The 19,639-nt window shown below is 38.9% G+C and overlaps 1 protein-coding gene across 1 annotated transcript in view; it reads left to right on the top strand.

Annotated features, from left to right (window-relative positions):
* wnt9a (wingless-type MMTV integration site family, member 9A) overlaps window positions 1–19,639 on the top strand; it is a 156,021-nt gene that overhangs the window by 63,854 nt on the left and 72,528 nt on the right. The window contains exons 2-3 of the mRNA XM_051878650.1: window positions 12,974–13,233; window positions 14,478–14,740. Of these exons, the coding sequence (XP_051734610.1) occupies window positions 12,974–13,233; window positions 14,478–14,740 (523 nt within the window). The remainder of the gene's footprint in view (window positions 1–12,973; window positions 13,234–14,477; window positions 14,741–19,639) is intronic.

Below are 19,639 nucleotides of genomic sequence, written 5' to 3'. Positions count from 1 at the left end.
CGTTGACAAGCCCGAACGGTAAAACTCGATATTCAAAGTGCCCTAAGGGTGCATTGAACGCGGTCTTCCATTCATCACCCTCCTTTATGTGCGCTAAATGATAAGCGTTACGGAGGTCTAGCTTTGTAAAAACCTTAGCTCCCTGCGAGATCTCGAAAGCAGACATGAGAGGTAAGGGATACCGGTTCTTAACAGTGATGTCTTTCAGCCCACGATAATCTATGCAGGGATGCATGGAACCATCCTTCTTTTTCACAAAGAAGAACCCCGCTCCAGTGGGTGAGGAGGATGGGACAATAGTACCAGCAGCGAGAGACTCAGCTAGATACTTATCGAGTGCCTCGCGCTGAGGTGCAGACAAAGAGTACAATCTCCCGCGAGGAGGTGTGGTGCCGGGAAGAAGTTCGATGCTGCAGTCATAAGGTCGATGGGGAGGATGAGAAGCCACCTAGGAACGACTGAACACAGCCCGCAGATCGTGGTACTCCTCAGGAACACCAGACAAATCACTGGGTTCCTCCTGAAACACAGACACAGAAGAAACAGCAGGAACAGCAGAGACCAAACACTTAACATGACAAGACAAATTCCATGATAAAATAGTCCCCTCTGCCCAATTAATCTGAGGATTATGCTGCACAAGCCAAGGTCCTGACTGTCCGTTGTAGTCTTCTGATGTCTGATTTGGTAGCTGAACCAAACTAGACAGTTATAGATGAACACAGGGCAGACTCAATGATGGCCGAATAGAACTGTTTCAGCAGCTGCTGTGGCAGGTTGAACTTCCTCAGCTGGTAAAGGAAGTACAACCTCTGCTGGGCATTTTCACAATGGAGTCTATGTGATTGTCCCACTTCAGGTCCTGAGAGATGGTGGTGCACAGGAACCTGAATGACTCCACTGCTGCCAGAGTGTTGCTCATGGTGGTGAGTGGGGGTAGTGCAGAGGGGTTTCTCCTGAAGTCCACGATCATCTCCACTGTTTCAAGCGTGTTCAGCTCCTTGTTGTTGTGACTACACCAGACAGCCAGCTGTTCAACCTCCAGTCTGTAAGCAGACTCGTCACTGTTTTGGATAAGGCCAATGACTGTTGTGTCATCTGCAAATTTCAGGAGCTTGACAGAGGGGTCTTTTGCAGTGCAGTCGTTCATATACAGGGAGAAGAGCAGTGTAGAGAGCACACAACCATGGGGGGCGCCAGTGCTGATTGTGAGAGTTCTGGATGGTCTCTCAAATAACTTCATGACCACAGACGTGAGAGCGACAGGTCTGTAGTCATTAAGTCCAGTGATTTTGTGTTTTTTGGGGGACCAGAATTATAGAGGAGCATTTGAAGCAGCAGGGAACTTCACACTGCTCCAGTGTTGAAGATCTGCATGAAGATTAGGGCCAGTTGGTCAGCACAGACTTTTAATCAGGAAGGTGAAACACCGTCTGGGCCTGAAGCTTTCCTAGTCTTCTGTTTGTTTGAAGACCCGGCACACGTCCTCCACACAGACCTTAAACGCAGGTTGGATGGCAGAAGGGGGGTTGTGGGAGGTGTTGGTGAAAGTGTGAAGTGCAGGTCAGAGCGGGTGTGGGGTGTGAGTCTGGGCTTTTCAAACCTGTAATAAATCGCATTCAGATCCTCAGCCATTTGTTGATTCTCCACAGATCGGGGGGATGGTGACTTTGTGATGGTCCTCAGGCCTGTCCAGATTGACACCAGGTCGGTGGCTGAAAACTTTTTTTTTTTTTTCAGCTTTTCAGAATAGCTACTTTCAGCCACTCTGATATCTTTTGTTAGTCTGTTTCTAGCCTGGTTATACAAGATTTTATTCCCACTTCTGTAAGCATCCTGTTTAGCATTACAAAGCTGTTTGAGTTTCCCAGTAAACCATGGTTTATCATTAAGAATGTCCTGGTAGGAATGCACATATCCTCGTTGAAACTGATGTATGATGTTACAGTATCTGTGAGCTCGTCCAGATCGGTGGCAGCAGCTTCAAAAACACTCCAATAAGTGCAATAGAAACAGGCTTGTAAGTCCCACTCTGCTTCATTAGTCTATCTTTTTACAGTCCTTATTACAGGTTTAGCTCATTTCAGTTGCCTGTAGGTCAGTATAATCCTTTATTGTGGCGTAACAGTGGTCCAGTGGTCTCTGGTGGTACATGTACCATGCTGCCTGGTCTGTATTTTGGCAGTTCACGTTAGAGATTTGCTTTGTTAAAATCACCAAGAATGATTAAAAGAGAGTCTGGGTACCTTTGCTTCATTTCAGTTATTTATTTAGCCATTTGTTGCAGCATTGCACTCACACATGTGTCTGGAGGGATGTACACATTCACGAGAATGAAAGAGGAAAACTCCCGCAGCGAGCAAAAGGGTTTACAGTTCATGAAGAGTGCCTATAAATTAGGATAGCATATCTTCTTCAGCATCATCTAAACACCAACTTTCATTAATGTAGAAACACAATCCACCACTTCTCGTTTTCCCCATTAACTCCCCGATCTGATCTGCTCGGAACAGCTGGAGGTGCGGCAGATGTAGCGTGCTGTCTGGAATAGCTTCACTCAGCAGGTTTTAGTAAAGCACAATGCAGCAGAGTTTGAAAAGTCCTTGTTGATGTGGGTGAGGAGAAGAACAGAAGAAGAAGAGAAGAAAGAGAAGAACTGTAGACATTACCGTCTCATTCCAGCATCCTTCCCCTCCTTCGAGGACAGCAAGCCAAGTTTGTTTACCATTTACTATTAAGTCTGGATGGACAGGCATACTTGTGAATTTGGTGGTACATGTGAGAACTTTTACAGTTATGAGCTGTCAATGTGCAGCAGTTTTAGTATTTGACTGAGTTAATCCTCAGAATAAACAGGTAAGGGCATAATTTGATATTAATTATGATCAAATGAAATGTGAACAGATTTCTTTACTGCAATATACTGCAGAGTTGTGGCTTTCCCCTGTGTCTCACATTCATCTTTAAAATCTGTTGTGAGGCTCCTCTATTAATCATCTTTTTGACATTTTTAATATTCATAAACACGCAAAGTCAAAACTAAACCCCACAAATATGCTGAACAGACAGACAACAGAGTTTAGAATAAACAACAACTTTAAGGAACCTGGCAAGAACCTCCAGAGTGTGTAATGGACCATTTTAGTTTAAACCTCACCACGGAAAATGCATATGATGGTTATGTCACGGGTAATATGAAGTGCTGACAGTAATAAAAAAGGGGCAAACTATCCCCAGAGTGGTGACAGGACTGCAGTGAAGACTCTTGTGAGAAAGCATGATGTAAAAAGTTAAGTGGTGAAAAATCATACAACCCTAAAGATAGAATCTCATGCTGTATATGAACACCTGTAATAAAAATGTAAATGGTCTGGGACTGATATAGTAAGTCAATTTAAATGTATTTTTATAGCACCTTTCACAATACACATAGAAGTCACGATGTTAAGTCTATAATGTCTTAATGCTATAGAGCGTTTTTTAGGACTGGGCGATATGATAGTATATAACAATGGTATACATGATTCTCCAAATTTATATATAGCTATATTGTGTTTATTCTGTGTAGCAGATATATCAGTGCCACATTGTCTTGGGCACACTCCTGAGCGTTCAAATGTAAGTCTGTAGTTTTCACTGGAAGATCAAGTTATGATGATTTGATTTTTTTTTTTTTTGTCAAAACACAGACATGGATGAATAGTTTACAATAAGATCTATTATTATTATTATTAAAATATAAACATTACTTGGTTTTGTTCAAAGTGAGAGTAAGCAGTTCTCAAAAATATGATTGATTGTCCCAAGTGAATTTAACTGGTTGTCTCAAAGTCTGATTTGAGTTTAACATTTTAAATACATTTTTTCCGAGTGATGTTAGTCTTATATTGCAGATGAGAGTTCACATTCATACACTGACACTGTGTATATTTGGAGAGAGACAAAACCTTAAACTTGGTTTCAGCAAATGTGAATTTCACAAGAGTTTCAAAGAATGAGGTTGTTGTAGATGTAACCCTTCTTTCTTATGTTTAGTTCCAGCTCTAATCAAACAGACTTTAACCAGTTAGATGAGTTCACATGAAAATGATAGACAGGTTGAAAATTCTGTAGGAATGTGGATCTCCAGAAGCAGGGGCCGGATTCATGAAACATGCTTAAGAATGAAATTATTTTTAACTGCCAATTTCTTCTTATTTTCTGTCTTAAGAAAAAAATATACGATTATTTTGTATTCCAAAAACGTTTCTTAAGAATGTTCTTATTTTCGATAAGATTATTCTTAAGAGAAATTTTAAGAAGTAGTCATGTTCTCGAAAAGAATGTTCTCAAAAATCATTGTAAATAACTTATTAAAGTTAGGATAACCTCCAACCTGTCTTAAATACCCAAATGTAAGATGTTTAATGAATTTATTGGGTTGTTTTAAATATTAAGCATTACAACATAACACTAGCTAGGCAAATACAATACATATTACTACTAGTACCATATGTGGACATGTACTCTGATGTGACACTGATTGACCTACGTTAATCTGCGGCAGTGCAAAAAGACGGGCTAAAGCCACGTTCACATTAGATTTTGAATGTGCGGAATTTCAACGGATACTGCAACGGTCGTGATATGACGTCACGGTCTACAGCGTCTTTTTTTATAAACATAAATACAACATATAACATATAGTAATACATTCAAAATGTAAAAATATACAACCTACTCAACTTTACTGCAAAAATATCATTTTTTTAATTCAGCCAAGAGGTCATGCCATGATAAATCGATTTTCTACTGGTCGCACGTCTTCACATGATGCGAATTCGCAGGTCAGAGTTCACCAAACTTGAACTTTGGAATGCAGCGAAATGTGAAACTTTTCGCACAAGCTTGCGTTTCCGGTCTGACGCATTCGCATGCATATTAATGGAAGTCAATAAGATGAAAAGTCCAGTGTGACCGCACCTTTAGGTATTTTTCATTCGCCGAGTCTTCAGCAATACCCGCCTTTCAATCAAATAACACCAAAGCCTTTAATTTTCTTCTTAAAAAAAAAATAAAATAAAATAAAAAATGAAATGAAATGTTCTTAAGAAAATATTTGAGAACTTCTTAAGAATTTTTCAAGAATTACACTTAGGAATATACTTATGAACTTCTTAGAATTTATCTTAAGAATTTTCTTAACTTCTTTCTTAAGAAGATTTTCGTGAATCCGGCCCCAGGACTGAGCATTTCCGGCTTAGAAGAACAAGGGACCTTATCATTTACTCTTCCCTTTTGTTCTCATATGTTTACCATACTGGCAACTAGGCTGTTCTATTACAAAACCACCTGTCTTCCTCCTACTGATGCATCACTGAACAATCTGATGGTTACACAGTCATTGTTTGTTTCCTCTTCCTTGTACTATAGACTGCTCACTGTTCAAATCTGTCACATATTACAAATCTCTTTCTCGCTTGGGTTTTCATGTTTTATGGGGACATTCCATAGACATAATGATTTTTATACTGTACAAACAGTATATTCTATCCCCTAACCCTAACCTAAACAATGATGTTTGCCATATTTATTAATTTGCAAAACAAATTGCAATAAATAAATAAAAATAAATATTAATGTAAATGTAGTAATACAGTAACAGACATTTCTATCATAAAAAAATTTCTGGAATTCTACAAACAGGAAATTATTTCATTATTTACTCCACCCTCATGTTTTTATAAATGTCCAAACCTGTATGGAGTTACTTTTTCCTACAGAACAAATGACTACATAAAGAAGAAAGTGCATGCATACGTACATGAATGGGAGAAGTCACAATATTGACCTTATTTATAGTACTTTAAAGTTAAAAGAAGTAATTGGCTTTTTCAATGTGTCGCTCAATGTGTCGTCCTTACAGTTAAGTTAAAATAGCCTGTTTGTTTACCCCAGAACACACAGATAAGCTGGATTAGAGTCTGTATAGATATTATTTATTGTTTTATTTATTATTTTTGTCATATTTTATTCCTTATTTGAAATTTGTTATTGAAACAATATAATAAACAGTTAAAATATTACCATACAGTTGGCATAACATGCACCATTTTTAATATGCAGAACAGAGGGGACCATGAATAACATATTATTATGACAATAAATGGAAAAGAGCTGCGAGAAGATGAGAGAGTATTATTCAAAAGTTCTATATTCTGTATTCTATGGAAACAACAGAACATGGTTTTGGAACTACATGAGGTTGGGTTAATAATGACATGCCAAGGTTATTTTTAGGTGATCTATTCCTTGAAGAAGTCAAATGATAAGGTATTTCCTGGGATAAAACTTCAATGTAAGATTTATTGCTAGTCACTATTGCTATTCTATAGACACTCTGAGCAGTAAGGCTGTCTGTCAAATCTATACAGTTTTGGAAAAAGAGCCTACATAGCTGAGATGACCTCATCTTTCAAAAGCCTAAATACTTGACTGCTCTCCATTCTCACACATCCAGGCTTGCCCTCCAGCACTCTGGGTAAAAGTCTAAAAATACTGGGCTGTAAGCCATCACCGGTAGCCCAGGGATTAGTGGAGCTCAGTGTCTCTGGCAGCTTTCCAGTTCCATAGTAGCTTTTGTGTTTCAGATAGAAGCATGTCTCAAAGACTTCTCAGAGGCCCAACATAAAATTACTGTTTTGTTTCTATGAGATCTGTCAGTTTGTTCTCTGTTAAATTCTTACAGCCAACTGCATAAAGTTTAAATTTCACTTTAGGCCAGAAAATAAAAATTTGAGAAATGTGTAATTTTGAGAAGAAAAAAAAGGTTCTTCCATTAGAAACAGCCATGAACAATATATCTATTTTAAAGCATTACATAGTTTAATTGTTGTGTCTTTGATATTTGATAATAGTTAGGCAATGGTCACTTGTGAGTGAGTGAAATTAATGTCAAATGCATACATTTGATATTTTTTTAGGTCATCAAGTTTAGCCTACTAATTAATGAAGTTAACTTGTATTGTTAAATGTGGCTATGTTGGAGAAGGATAAACATGTCATTATAAAATAAGCAATGGATGTGGGTGTTGTTAATATGCGTTTGCAAGTCTTTGCTTGTCTAGTTTCTGTTCCACAACTTGTCAATAGATGACAAATTGCTGCAGTAAACAGATTCCTTACACTTAGCTTCAGCTCACAAAAATTGTGTCTGTGTTCATTTAAACATGCTGAACTCATGCCTTGTCAGAGGTCCCGAGACAAATCAAATGTCTCACAAACATTTGCAACCACCTGTTTAAATCTGTGTTATGTCTTCAGAATTTCCCTTTAGTACTTGGAATAAAACCTGCAGACTATCATGTTTGGCTCTCATAACCATTTTCATCATATATATATATATATATGTATATATATTATCAACTTCTCTACAAATGTGTCATTGCACTTGTTATCTTATTAACTTGCAGTCTGCCGTCACAGTTGTGCCTAAAACTTGTAGAAGACATTGCAAGTATATAACAGCCACTGGACAGGATGTATAGGTATAATGGAAATATGCACTTTGCTGGGGAATTGAACATTCCTTTTTTTGCCATTCCCAGAGAACCTTAGTATGTTGGTACGTTGAGAGATGAGGAAATATTACAGGATTACACAGTCAAGCCACAATTGTGTCTAATGTCCTAATTGGATTATGCAGTTGCATAATCAGATTTCTTGACAGCAAATTTTTCAAACAAATAAATTAAGGCAGCATTTTGGCGTACACCTCAAAATCATAAGTTAACTCTACTCATTAAAATGTTCAGGCAATATTGCCATATGGTATGTGACTACATATAGTGTTAAAACCCATTCATGAAGCGATCAAGAAGTGTGTGGTTATTGCTGCATACCCCACACATTTGCTTAAATAATTCCTGGGAAAAGTACCTGAAGTAACCCCCATTTTGTCAACCAGATCTCACGACAAGCCTGAAGGTTTGAACTGAATAAAAACACAAGTGGACCCACTTATATTTTTGCATGAAGTCACCTTTGAGCAACTGAATAAACATCAGGGTTTTTTTATGTGTCATGATTTCCTCATGAGGCAGCTCTTTTTTAAACTCAGGATATATTGCATGAACATTTGGAAATGTAGCTGCATGACAAGAGTCAGTATATAGTGCCAAAATCATGGTGTCTTGACATGGCTTTCCTTAGCAAAACTGTATTAAAATGATCAGAGCAGTAGGTTTCTGGAAACCTCCAGTGCTGTCATTAATGTCATGTAATGTCTTGTTTTGGTGTTATGTTTCATGTTCTTGTTTCATGGTTTATTTTTCAAGTTCATGCTTTGTTTCTTTGCTTTGTTTGTTATGTTTGCCATGTGCTCCCTGATGTCATGTGATTCCCCTGTCCTCATGTGATTATGTCATGTGCTTCCCTAGTCGTATGTGTTATGTTGTCATTGGTTGATTTAGTCATGTAGTTTATCAGTACTGTTTTGTGATTGGTTCATTGTCTTGATTGTTCACAGGTGTTCCTTGTTTGTCATTAGTCTCACTGTATATATAGCCCTGACGTTTCATTGTTCTCTTATTTAGCTTTGTTCCCTGTAATCCGCTGTTGGTGAGATTGTTTTGTCTCAAGTCAAGTCAAGGTTTTGTATTTAGTTCATGTTTCTGTTCAATAAACTGCACTTGGGTTCGCTATGCTCGCCTCCAGTGGACTAATCAATACAGAAAGCTAGACCATTCTACAATGAACCCAGCAGTTCGCCTGCTGAGTCTCTGTCAAGGTGATCGATCCATTGAGGATTATGTCCAGGATTATTGTGAAGTATGCTGTTGTGTGGATTTTAATGATGTGGCTTTGAAGGACATTTTTCGCCATGGACTCAATGAACCCATTCATTCCATGTTGCCGGGGGGAAAAATAATTTTTTTCCCTGGCCCAGTACATCGACTATGCCCTTCTGTTGAGTGGCTCATCATTTACTGTGGGTTTTGTGGATGAGCAGCCCTGCAATCCCACAGTACCTATCAAGCCAATGCCAGCCACACCAGAGACTGTTCACGTTATGCCAGCCAGGTCAGTGCCTGTTCATGTGATATCTTCCAAACCACAGGCTGTTCACGTCATGCCTGCCCAGCCACAGGCTGTTCACGTCATGCCTGCCCAGCCACAGGCTGTTCACGTCATGCCTGCCCAGCCACAGGCTGTTCACGTCATGCCTGCCACGCCTGCCCATCCAGAGCCTGTTCATGTCATGCCTGCCACGCCTGCCCATCCAGAGCCTCGTCCCGAGATGGCCGCCACTCCAGAGCCTCGTCCCGAGATGGCCGCCACTCCAGAGGGAGGAGGTATTCTGTATGGGGATTCATGTTTCATTGCTTTGTTTGCCATGTACTCCCTGATGTCATGTGATCCCCTTGTCCTCATGTGATCATGTCATGTGGTTCCCTAGTCTCGTGTTATGTTGTCATTGGTTGATTTAGTCTCTCTGTGTATATATAGCCCTCATGTTTCATTGTTCTCGTCTAGCTTTGTTCCCTGTAATCCGCTGTTGGTGAGTTTTTGTTTAAAGTCAAGTCAACCCACTTCTATGTTTTATATTTAGTTTCTGTTCAATAAACTTCACTTGGGTTCGCTACGCTCGCCTCCAGTGGAAAATCGTTACATGTCAACATCTGCTGCTCTGTTGATGTATGTTTTTTGGGCAACCCCTAGATTGAAGTTAATAATAGACAGCGCCTATATTAGAAGACAAAAGTGGCAGATTTAAAGCTATAATCTTCACTGTAATAACATATGTGTTTTAAAACCTGTGTCCGTGAGTTTTGTAAATCCATTTAGTTCTTTGCTTCTCATTGAATGTGTAAAAGGAACCCAGAAATTACACATAATGACCTACTGCTCTGCCAGTGCTGTCAATTGGTGTGACCAATATGGTCATGAGCTGACAGTCTTGTCCCTTGAATGTGTTATGAAAGTAACTCTTAGCTCTCCTCGTCACAAACCGCAGAATGCTGGTTAGATGTTCGCCATGTTTGCCATGTTTTCGATGCGGCAGACCCAGCAAGACCCAGCAAGTGTGTTTAATGCTTGCATGCTCTAAAATAAACTGACAAAAGAGGTACTGCCCATCACATGCTGCCTACACCATGTCTAAAACATGCAACATTTGCTGAAATGCACCATGCAGCAATAACCATAGAGATTTGGCTAGTTTCACTTGAGTCTCCTAGCAACTTGCAGCCCATCAACAGTATGCGATTTTTCAGGTCTTGAAATCTCTGCTAACAAGATGATGAGCTGTTTGATTAATGAGATCAGGTCCAAAATGTGTATCTTGTGCATCAGGAACCACTGCTTTATTTATGTGTATGGTACATATTATATGCCAGTGGTTCTTAACTCTCAGTCTAATACTGGATATTTTGTATGTCTATCTTAGTTACACACCTTATTTAAACAATCAGCTTCTTAGCAGAGAGCTGCATGAACTGAATTTGATCTGTCAGATAAAGAAAATGTACAAAATGTGCAGAGCTGTGGGTCCCCAGGCTAGAGTTGAGAACCACTGTTAAATGCACAGAGCTGGACAGTAGATAAAGTGAAGCCCATTTTAAGTTCATACAAACTTTTAAACTAGAATTGTGTTTTCCATAGGGCATTAGACATTTGAGAACATTAACCACATCAGAACTCATTCATGCTATTGAGCTGACAGGGCACACATGAAAAAGTGCCCAAAACATCCCTCATTCATTTTTCCTTCCTTGAGGTGAAGCCGGGCTTGTCCTTCCATTCATTCAGTTATGCAGCAGGAACTCTAAAGTAGTTCTTATTTGTCTGGACTGAGATAATATCACCTTTAAGCCACAGTCACACTTTAAGCTCATTTTACTTCCATTTATCCACATACAAACATGGGGGACCAACAACACAAGCTCATGCAAAGAAACTTGGCATTCTGCTGCATATGAAAGTTCAAGTGTGGTGACTACTGACCTGCGAAGCAAAGAGAAGACGTGGGACCTTAACATCAAAGAGTGGCCTCTCAGCTTAATACAAATTATTAAAGCTGCAAAGCTGTGCAGGTTTGCAGTGTTGGAGGAAAATCAGTAAATTCTGTAGATGTCTGTAGAAATGTTGCTTACTCAAAGTCTAGTGTGACCATGGCTTCATACACACTTTCATAAAAGTGCAATGTTTCCTTAACCCTTTAAGACCGGATGGAGCACCCGCGCTCCCATTTGCGTGTCTCTCTTTAAGAGCCAATAAAAACTGAACCCATATAGGTAGCACAAAAATTATTTTTGCATACAAAACCAGAGACTTTACTCGTTCAGATGAAGCCTCCCACATGCTCCTGTTGCATTGTTTTCACCCTCTAATGAATCTGAGTAATATGCGTTTACAACAAAAACAGCACAGCTGCTAACTGAATACAAATATGTAGATTTCACGTGCTCATAACTTCATGAAAAATGCACAGATCATAGAAAATGGCACATCATTATTTAAGGCAGATTCTCATGATTAAAATGAGAATATATTATCAACATAATATATTGCGTTGATCACAAGATATTACTCACGGAATGATGTAACATACTTGGCTAAGAACATGTCTCTCATCTTTCCGGTATGCAGTGTGTATCCAATGTTCCCTGAACCATCCATGTTCGTTTTCCAACGTGGAATAACACAAAATAGATATCATTTTAAAGCTTAGAAACTCAGCTTTTTGATGCATCTAATCATTTTGAAAAACTCCTAACGACTGCTGAGAAGTGCCTCTAAACCTGAGTTTACCGCCCGTGGGCGCCATCTGGCCGCGAAAAAATGAATAACACTTTATTCAACTATACTTTATGCTATCACCAGAAAATTTGAACCAGATGCAGCTCACATATAGGGGAGCATCACCAAAAAAGATTTTTTCTCTGATCGTATTGCCTTCCTGAGTTATTCCATGTCAAATAAAAAAAAATAATTAAAAATTTAAAAAAATATATATTTTTTGTCTTTTATCAGCGGTTTCTCAGCATGAAAATGTCCAAATGTAATGTAATTTATATTTTCTAAAAATATAAAACGTGTTCTATCAAATGATACCTACCTTTTGACTCTCCTTGTTACAGTTTTGGAGTTATGAGTCTTTATTTTTGTGTATGTCGCTCAGAAAAAAAAAAAAACTCTAAAAAAGCTTTAAGGTCTTAAAGGGTTAATGCAGAAAAAATCTTATCAATCCATAATAACTATTGTCAGTAATGTCAGTTTTGTCTTGAAAGGGGGGTCACTATAAACTAATAAGCCTACTGGTCAACCTACTGGTCAACCTTGTCAGCTCATCAAAGTTTGAACTGCCAGAACTTGATTAAAGGGGCTATATGTAAGAATTTTCAAGTAATGTCTTGGATGTTTTTGCTGGGAAAATCAAAAGGATGTGACGTTTATGCTCTCTCCTGAGAGCCTCTCTTTTCTGTTCAATGATTATTGCTTATACAATGTTCATCCAAGGCTAGCTCACATCACTATGTAGTGTGTGCATGAGTGTGAGCACGAGCAATAATTTGCTGGCTGCAGTTCACTTAACGACCACTGGTGTCACTAATAACTAGAGTTTATGAATTCTACATAGAGCCTCTGTAAGAACAGCTGTAACTTCAGACAGGAAATTTTATGAAACAGAGAGCGGAATGGGATCAGGAAATAATTTGAATAAGATTGGAACTTGCATTGGCCAAACAAACAGCTTGTATAGAGTATTTATTTATATCACAATAACAGTATCTTATATCACAGAAACTGTACACTGTACCTGTCTATATTAAATAGCTTTGTCTTTGTTTGGGACACAACATTTTCTAAATGGTAAAAGCTTCTGGCTGACACATCCCTTCTGATGTTCATATATATACCATCATACCAACAATTCCCTTTTAACAATTCCCAGTAAGGTTGAAGGTATTTGTCTCTATGATCTCTCTCATAGGCTGACAGGTAAAGAACCCCTGTCCATTCTGCCACTGACCTCACAGCCAGACGAAAGGACGGGCAAGGCACACTACAAGCTGTGTGATCGACTCAAACTGGAGAAGAAACAGCGCAGAATGTGCAGACGGGACCCTGGAGTGGCCGAGACTCTCATAGAGGCCATCAGCATGAGTGCCTTAGAGTGCCAGTATCAGTTCCGCTTTGAGAGATGGAACTGCACTTTGGAGGGTAACTACAGGGCTCAAATTTTAAAGAGAGGTAAGTAGTGTGCGATATATAATGACTTTTTTGCAGGGGTCAACTTTTTACAAATAATCTCTACAGCATTATTTAGGTTTGTCTTGCACAACCCACGCTGTAAAATAAATAAATAAATAAAATACATTTGAGTTTAATAAACTAAACTTAAAGTACCCCTATTATGCTATTTTTTAAGGTTCCTAATTTTGCTTTGGAGGTCTCCTACAATAGGTTTACATGCATCCAAAGTCAAAATACCCTTTAATTTTCTCATAATATACATTACTGCATCACCACTTTCTCAAAGTATCTCTATAAACCCCTCCTTTCTGAGAGCTTACTCTAGTCAGATGGCCCAGTCTGTTGTGATCAGTTCCGTAGGCTTCCTTAGCACTTGTATACATGGTGATACGAACAGTAATGATGGTGTCGGGTTTACCATATCAATTCGAGCATGAGTCTGTATCCTTTGTAAATACATACAAAATGGATTTGCTTTTGTACCGCATGAAAACAGCATCTTCTTGTCATGTCGACAATACAAACCAAACTCTTTGAGGTCTCAGCTATAACTATAGTGTTTGAGGGTCAAAGTAGATGCTGATCGTGGGCAGCCAATGAAGACCATAGGCTGGCATTATGCAAATTTGTTACAAACCTACGTAGGTTCGAGCAGGAAGTAAAACTGGAATTACTGACAACTCGCTTCGGGCAGTTCAGAATTGGATCTTTCTTTTGGGAGACAGTTATTCTGTTCATTGTGCATTTCGATCTTTGAAACTTTGCAGATCTTTTACATTCACAAACAGCAATTTAACACACTACATGAAAAGTATATCCAAAAAAAGGGTTAGGGTTACAACCATTAATCCATGAAATGGCACCCCATGACACTCCAGTCTCGGTGTTACATGATCCTTGAGAAATCATTATAATAAGCTAATTTTACTTTGGGCACTCAAGAAACCAAAAAGTGTTCAGGTTTACAGTTTTCTCAGATTTCTTTGATGAACAGAAAGTTTAAAGAACAGCATTTATTTGAAATAGAAATCATTCATAACATCATAAATGTCTTTACTGTCATTTTTGATTAATTTAATGCATCCTTGCTGAACAAAAGTAAGTGCAAGGTGGGGTTGGTGCTGTTACTAGCATTCCCTGCAGGTGAAATTCAACTTATAAAATCACAGGAAAAAAAAATCACAGGATTAAAGGTCAGGAATGAACTATTGGCTGCCTCATAATCCCCATGTTCCTTACAGGCTTCAAGGAGACAGCATTCCTCTATGCCATCTCTTCAGCAGGCCTGACCCATGCCATGGCCAAAGCCTGCAGTGCTGGCCGCATGGAGCGCTGCACCTGTGATGAGGCTCCTGACCTGGAGAACCGCAAGGCATGGCAGTGGGGAGGCTGTGGAGACAACCTCAAGTACAGCAACAAATTTGTCAAAGACTTCTTGGGTAAGAGGTCCAATAAGGATCTCCGCGCCCGGATAGACCTGCACAACAGCAATGTAGGAATGAAGGTAGGCTGCTAAGATATATTAAAACATATTTGTCAGGTTAGTATAGTTATGTTTATTGGGGTGTTTTTTTTTGTTGTTTTTTTTGGGGATCAGGTATATTGAATGTCACAGGCAAAACTGTTTTTAAAATGAGAAAAATGTGTAAAAGAAACATGCATGAAAAACATGGAGTTGATTGTATCACTTAGCGTTCTTTCATTGTAGTGGTTAAATTAACAGCTTCATAAATTCTTTAAGGGCACTTAAATAGTCTGTAAAAGACCCATTTTAAATCACTTAAATTTACTATTTAATTCAGTAATTTATAATAAATGCCCATTAATCAAGGTTTGGTTTCCCTTTCAGTCTAAAAAGCATTAAGTTTGTCCAAGTCTTCCATTTTTTTTTTGGTAAGAGAAAGAGTTGAGGTAACATTGAGGCCCTTGAAAGAGTAAAAACAAAAAAGAAGGAACAGAAAAAGACCCATAACTGAGAGCCAAAGTAAACTAAAGATCTGGCACAACATATTGTCTCATATTGTTAGTTTTAGTTTTAGAATGAATATAAATTACAGCACTGCTCAGCAGACGCTCAGGACTCTTTGCTCGTCCATCTGAAGTAGTCATCCTCTGGCCATTTTGTCTGCGATAAGAGATTTACAACACTGCATTTTTGGTCCATCTGCATATGTAAGGAGGTGTAAAGGGTTTGGGGTCAAATCCCATATGGAGAACAAACTTGGAATGTGCTAGCCTCTGCATCACCTGCATTTTAAAGCTGACGTTACACATTTTCCTCTCCTTCCATTGTGGTGGATTTGCAGTTTTTGTTGAACAAGTCTACCACTTGTTTAACAGAAACTGTCCAGACAGCGCTTTTTTATGCTTATCTTAAGGTTCAGTTCAAATTCTTACCACTGCATGAAAAGGCATGTTTCCGGACCGTAAACGTCTGTGCACAAACCCGTAAATGACACGATTCTGGCAGTTTCCGTACATGTGCTCTGGCATGCCTGGTTTCTTGACACGGCCAGAAATGGACCACTTCATGTGCGGACGTTTCTCAGTTCGTTCACCAACGCAATAAACCCCTGTACATGGACGGAAATGTTCACTCACTCACCGGTAAATCCCTGTGTCTTCTTGTGCACATGATGTAAATCTCCACAAACTCCTGGGTACAAGCAGTTAAATCTCCGGAAACGGACACTCATGTCTAAATAAACCTCTGTAAATTACCGCACATTTAATGTATTTTAAATGCTACTGGCTTTCAATATAAAAATTTGTCATATTAGCTTATCAAAAGTAGTTGTCAACAAAGCCACAAACACAGCAAGGCATCAACAAAACTTTTTTGAGTAAATGCAGGACTGCAACATTTAAAGGAATAGTCCACTTTATCTAGCAAAACGATCTGTCATTTTCTTAAAAAAAATACAAATGTATATGCTTTATAAACACAAATGATCACCTTGGGCAAGTGCTTCGCCATTCCGCCTTCCGTATTCTTCAAAAAGCTTACGCTGTATGTTCTACACCATCCCTATTCAACTTACGTAACGAATGCGGCGCCAGTTCCGTTTTTTCCATAAGTAGAATAGGGAAGGCGTAGGACATACAGCGTAAGGGTTTTGAAGAATACGGAAGGCGGAATGGCGAAGCACTTTCAAGGCGATCATTTGTCTTTAGAAAGCATATACATTTATTTATTTTTTTAAGAAAATGACCAATCGTTTCACTAGATAAGACCCTTATTCCTCGTCTGGTATCGTTTAAAGCCCTTTAAGGCTGCACTGAAACTAATTTTGACCTTCAACCATTTGGAGTCCATTGAAGCTCACTATAAGGAGAATAATCCTGGAATGTTTTCATCAAAAACCTTAATTTCTTTTTGACTGAAGAAAGAAGGACATGGACATCTTGGATGACATGGGGGTGAGTAAATTATCAGGAAAATTTTATTTGAAAGTGGACTAATCCTTTAACAAGACTGCAAATAGTTTCAACAAACAGTAGGACTGCAACATTCAACTAAACATTTACATTGAGAAAAAGGTTTTAAATATTTAGCAAAAATATTAGACACTTTAAGCAAAACCTTAAACTGAATAAACAAAGTGAATACAATTGAAACCATTAAAACTGACAATAATTAAAACCAAAAACATTAATGAATATACTTGCAAAGGACACTGCAAAGTCAGGAGAGTGATTATAGTGCTCTATCTCAATCAGACATATTCTACAACTCTAACAGTATCATGCCATATTTTTTCAATTAATACTGCCCTTCAGAAGCTACAGAAGATACCTGCATGTCTCCCAGAAAACAAAATAGTACAATTTACCCTGATCATTGTTTTCAAAAAGCTGACACGCCTCGGCTCTTAAAGAGATAGTTCACCCAAAAATGAAAATGTCATCACTCATGTTGTTCCAAACCTGTATGAGTTTCTTCTGTTGAACACAAAAGAAGATATTTTAAAGAACGTTGGTAACCAGACAGTTGACTGTAGCCATTTACTTAGTATTTATTTTTTCCTACTATGAAAGTCAGTGGCTACCATCAACTGTTTGATTACCAACATTCTTCAAAATATCTTCTTTTGTGTTCAACAGAAGAAATTCATACAGGTTTGGAAAAACATGAGGGTGAGTAAATGATGACAATATTTTCATTGTTTGGGTGAACTAACCCTTTAATGCATCATGTTTCCTTCTTGAGCATCAGTGAATGTTTTCACCCTTAGTTTGTAAGAGTTGTGTTTGAGTCCCTCAGTTGTCCTCAGTGTGAATAGATAGATCTCAACATCATATGGTCACTTTTGGAAAGGGTTCTGATATGCAAAATATGCTGGAAAACCAAAAAAAATGTACAGGACCTGGAGAATTTTCTGAAGAACACTGGGCAGTTTAACTGCTCAGGACAAACAAGGGACTCATGAACAACCATAACAAAACAAAGAACAGTTGTGGATCATCCAGGTAATGACACAGTATTAAGTATGAAAAAATTCAGCTATAATTTTGACTAAATATAAACATATGTTAAATGAAATAGCTTAATCAGGGCAGTACTAAAAAACAACAACTCCCGCTTATTTTGTTTATTAAAGGGTTAGTTCACCCAAAAAATAAATTTCTTTCATTAATTACTCACCCTCATGTCATTCCACACCTGTAAGACCTTCATTCATCTTCGAAACACAAATTAAGATATTTTTCATGAAATCCAAGAGGTATATGACTCGTCCACAGACAGCAATATAATCACCACTTTCAAGGACCAGAAAGGTACTAAAGACATCGTTAAAACGTCTCAGGTTACATATGTAACCATGGTTCCCTGAGAACAGGGAACGAGACACTGCGTTTGAACGCATATGGGGAACGTCATCACGTGAACCGGTGTCTGAAAGCAATTATCTTCTGGGACCAAACTTCTTTTCAAAGAAAAGAGGGTACCTGTAGCCAGGGGGCCCGAAGGAACCCTAGCCAGTCACTTGTCAGGGGAACACGTCAACCCTGAATGCCACCAGGGAGGCCAACCTGGTCTAATTAAAACAACCTAGTCTTGGCCAACGACCTGTCTTAACACAGAGTCTCAATTCACATTCTTCAGAGAAGATATCCAGTAAGAGGGACTGCAAAGAGGCAGTAACCAACTCAGACCAGAACGTAGAGACGGGCATCCTGGAGAGCAGACTCAGCTTAGTGCTTTTTACCCTTACCAATGAGGGGAGTAACACTTTGCTCAATCCTAGGATTTACTTAGCGCCTGATTATTTGCACTGAGGAGGCTGTGCACTCTAAAGGGACCCAAACAAGGGGAGTACAGCCAGCCTAAGGGAGGCCTCAGAGAAGCCTTCAACCACTGACCAGACTTAGGGAGCTAAGTATTATGCAGAACAACCCTCAAATGAGGGGAGTACTGGGCTTAACCTAACAGATAAACCATACTGTAGGCACAAAATCATGGAGGCCCAGGAAGGGCCTGCAACGTAATGTAATTCTACATCGTGTAGAATATATCACAGCAGCCTTGCAAAAGGCCAAACATTTGAAAACTACATGTTTAATCTGCTTAAAAGACACCCAGATGTGGGGGAATAGCTTAAAGGGCGGCCTGTGAAGGCCACACACCTAAAGCAGCTCACTTGCTGATAAAGCAAGAGCCCACAAACATGAGAACTCGTTCTGATTGAAACCGAGTTAAACTAGCAGGTAAGACTGTAGAGTGCCCACATAACAGTCTACCTCAACACATTCCAACAAGCAGTGTACTCAGTAAAAACACTTTTTACTCTTTCAGCAAGAGGAGTACAAACTTACACCATCATGTTCTTGAAGGAGGCCCAAAAAAGGGCATGCGACTCCAGAAAGACATGTGGCATCAGCTAGTGGCAGTGTCTAAGCTCTAAGTGAGCCATATATGAGAACCAAACTCTCCAGTGAGGTTAACTAATTAACTCAACCTGAGCTTAATTCTATTCAACACATTCCAACAGGCAACATACTCAGTAAAACACTTTTTACTCTCTAAGCAAGAGGAGTACAAACTATGCCACTCTGCTCTAAAAGAGGCCCGAACAGGGCCTACTATTCCAGAAAGACACAGGCGTCAGCCAGTGGCAGTGTCTAAGCTCTAAGGAACCCAAATCTGAGAACCAAACTATCCAGTAAGGTTAACTAATTTAACTCGACCTGAGCTTAAAATCTACACATTCCAACAGGCAATGTACTCAGTAAAAACACTTTTTACCCTTATAGAAAGGGGAACACAAAGAATATATGCTGCCATGCTTCTGAAGGAGGCCAAAACCGGCCTACTACTTCAAATGATCATGGGCATAAACCTGTGGCAGTGCTACTTCTAAGTGAGCAAAACTCTGGCTAAACATCTACCAACAAAACTTGT

Source organism: Ctenopharyngodon idella, chromosome 2 (assembly GCF_019924925.1).
Source record: "Ctenopharyngodon idella isolate HZGC_01 chromosome 2, HZGC01, whole genome shotgun sequence".
NCBI classification, from domain to species: Eukaryota; Metazoa; Chordata; class Actinopteri; order Cypriniformes; family Xenocyprididae; genus Ctenopharyngodon; species Ctenopharyngodon idella.
This window is presented reverse-complemented; position numbering and strand designations above follow the sequence as displayed.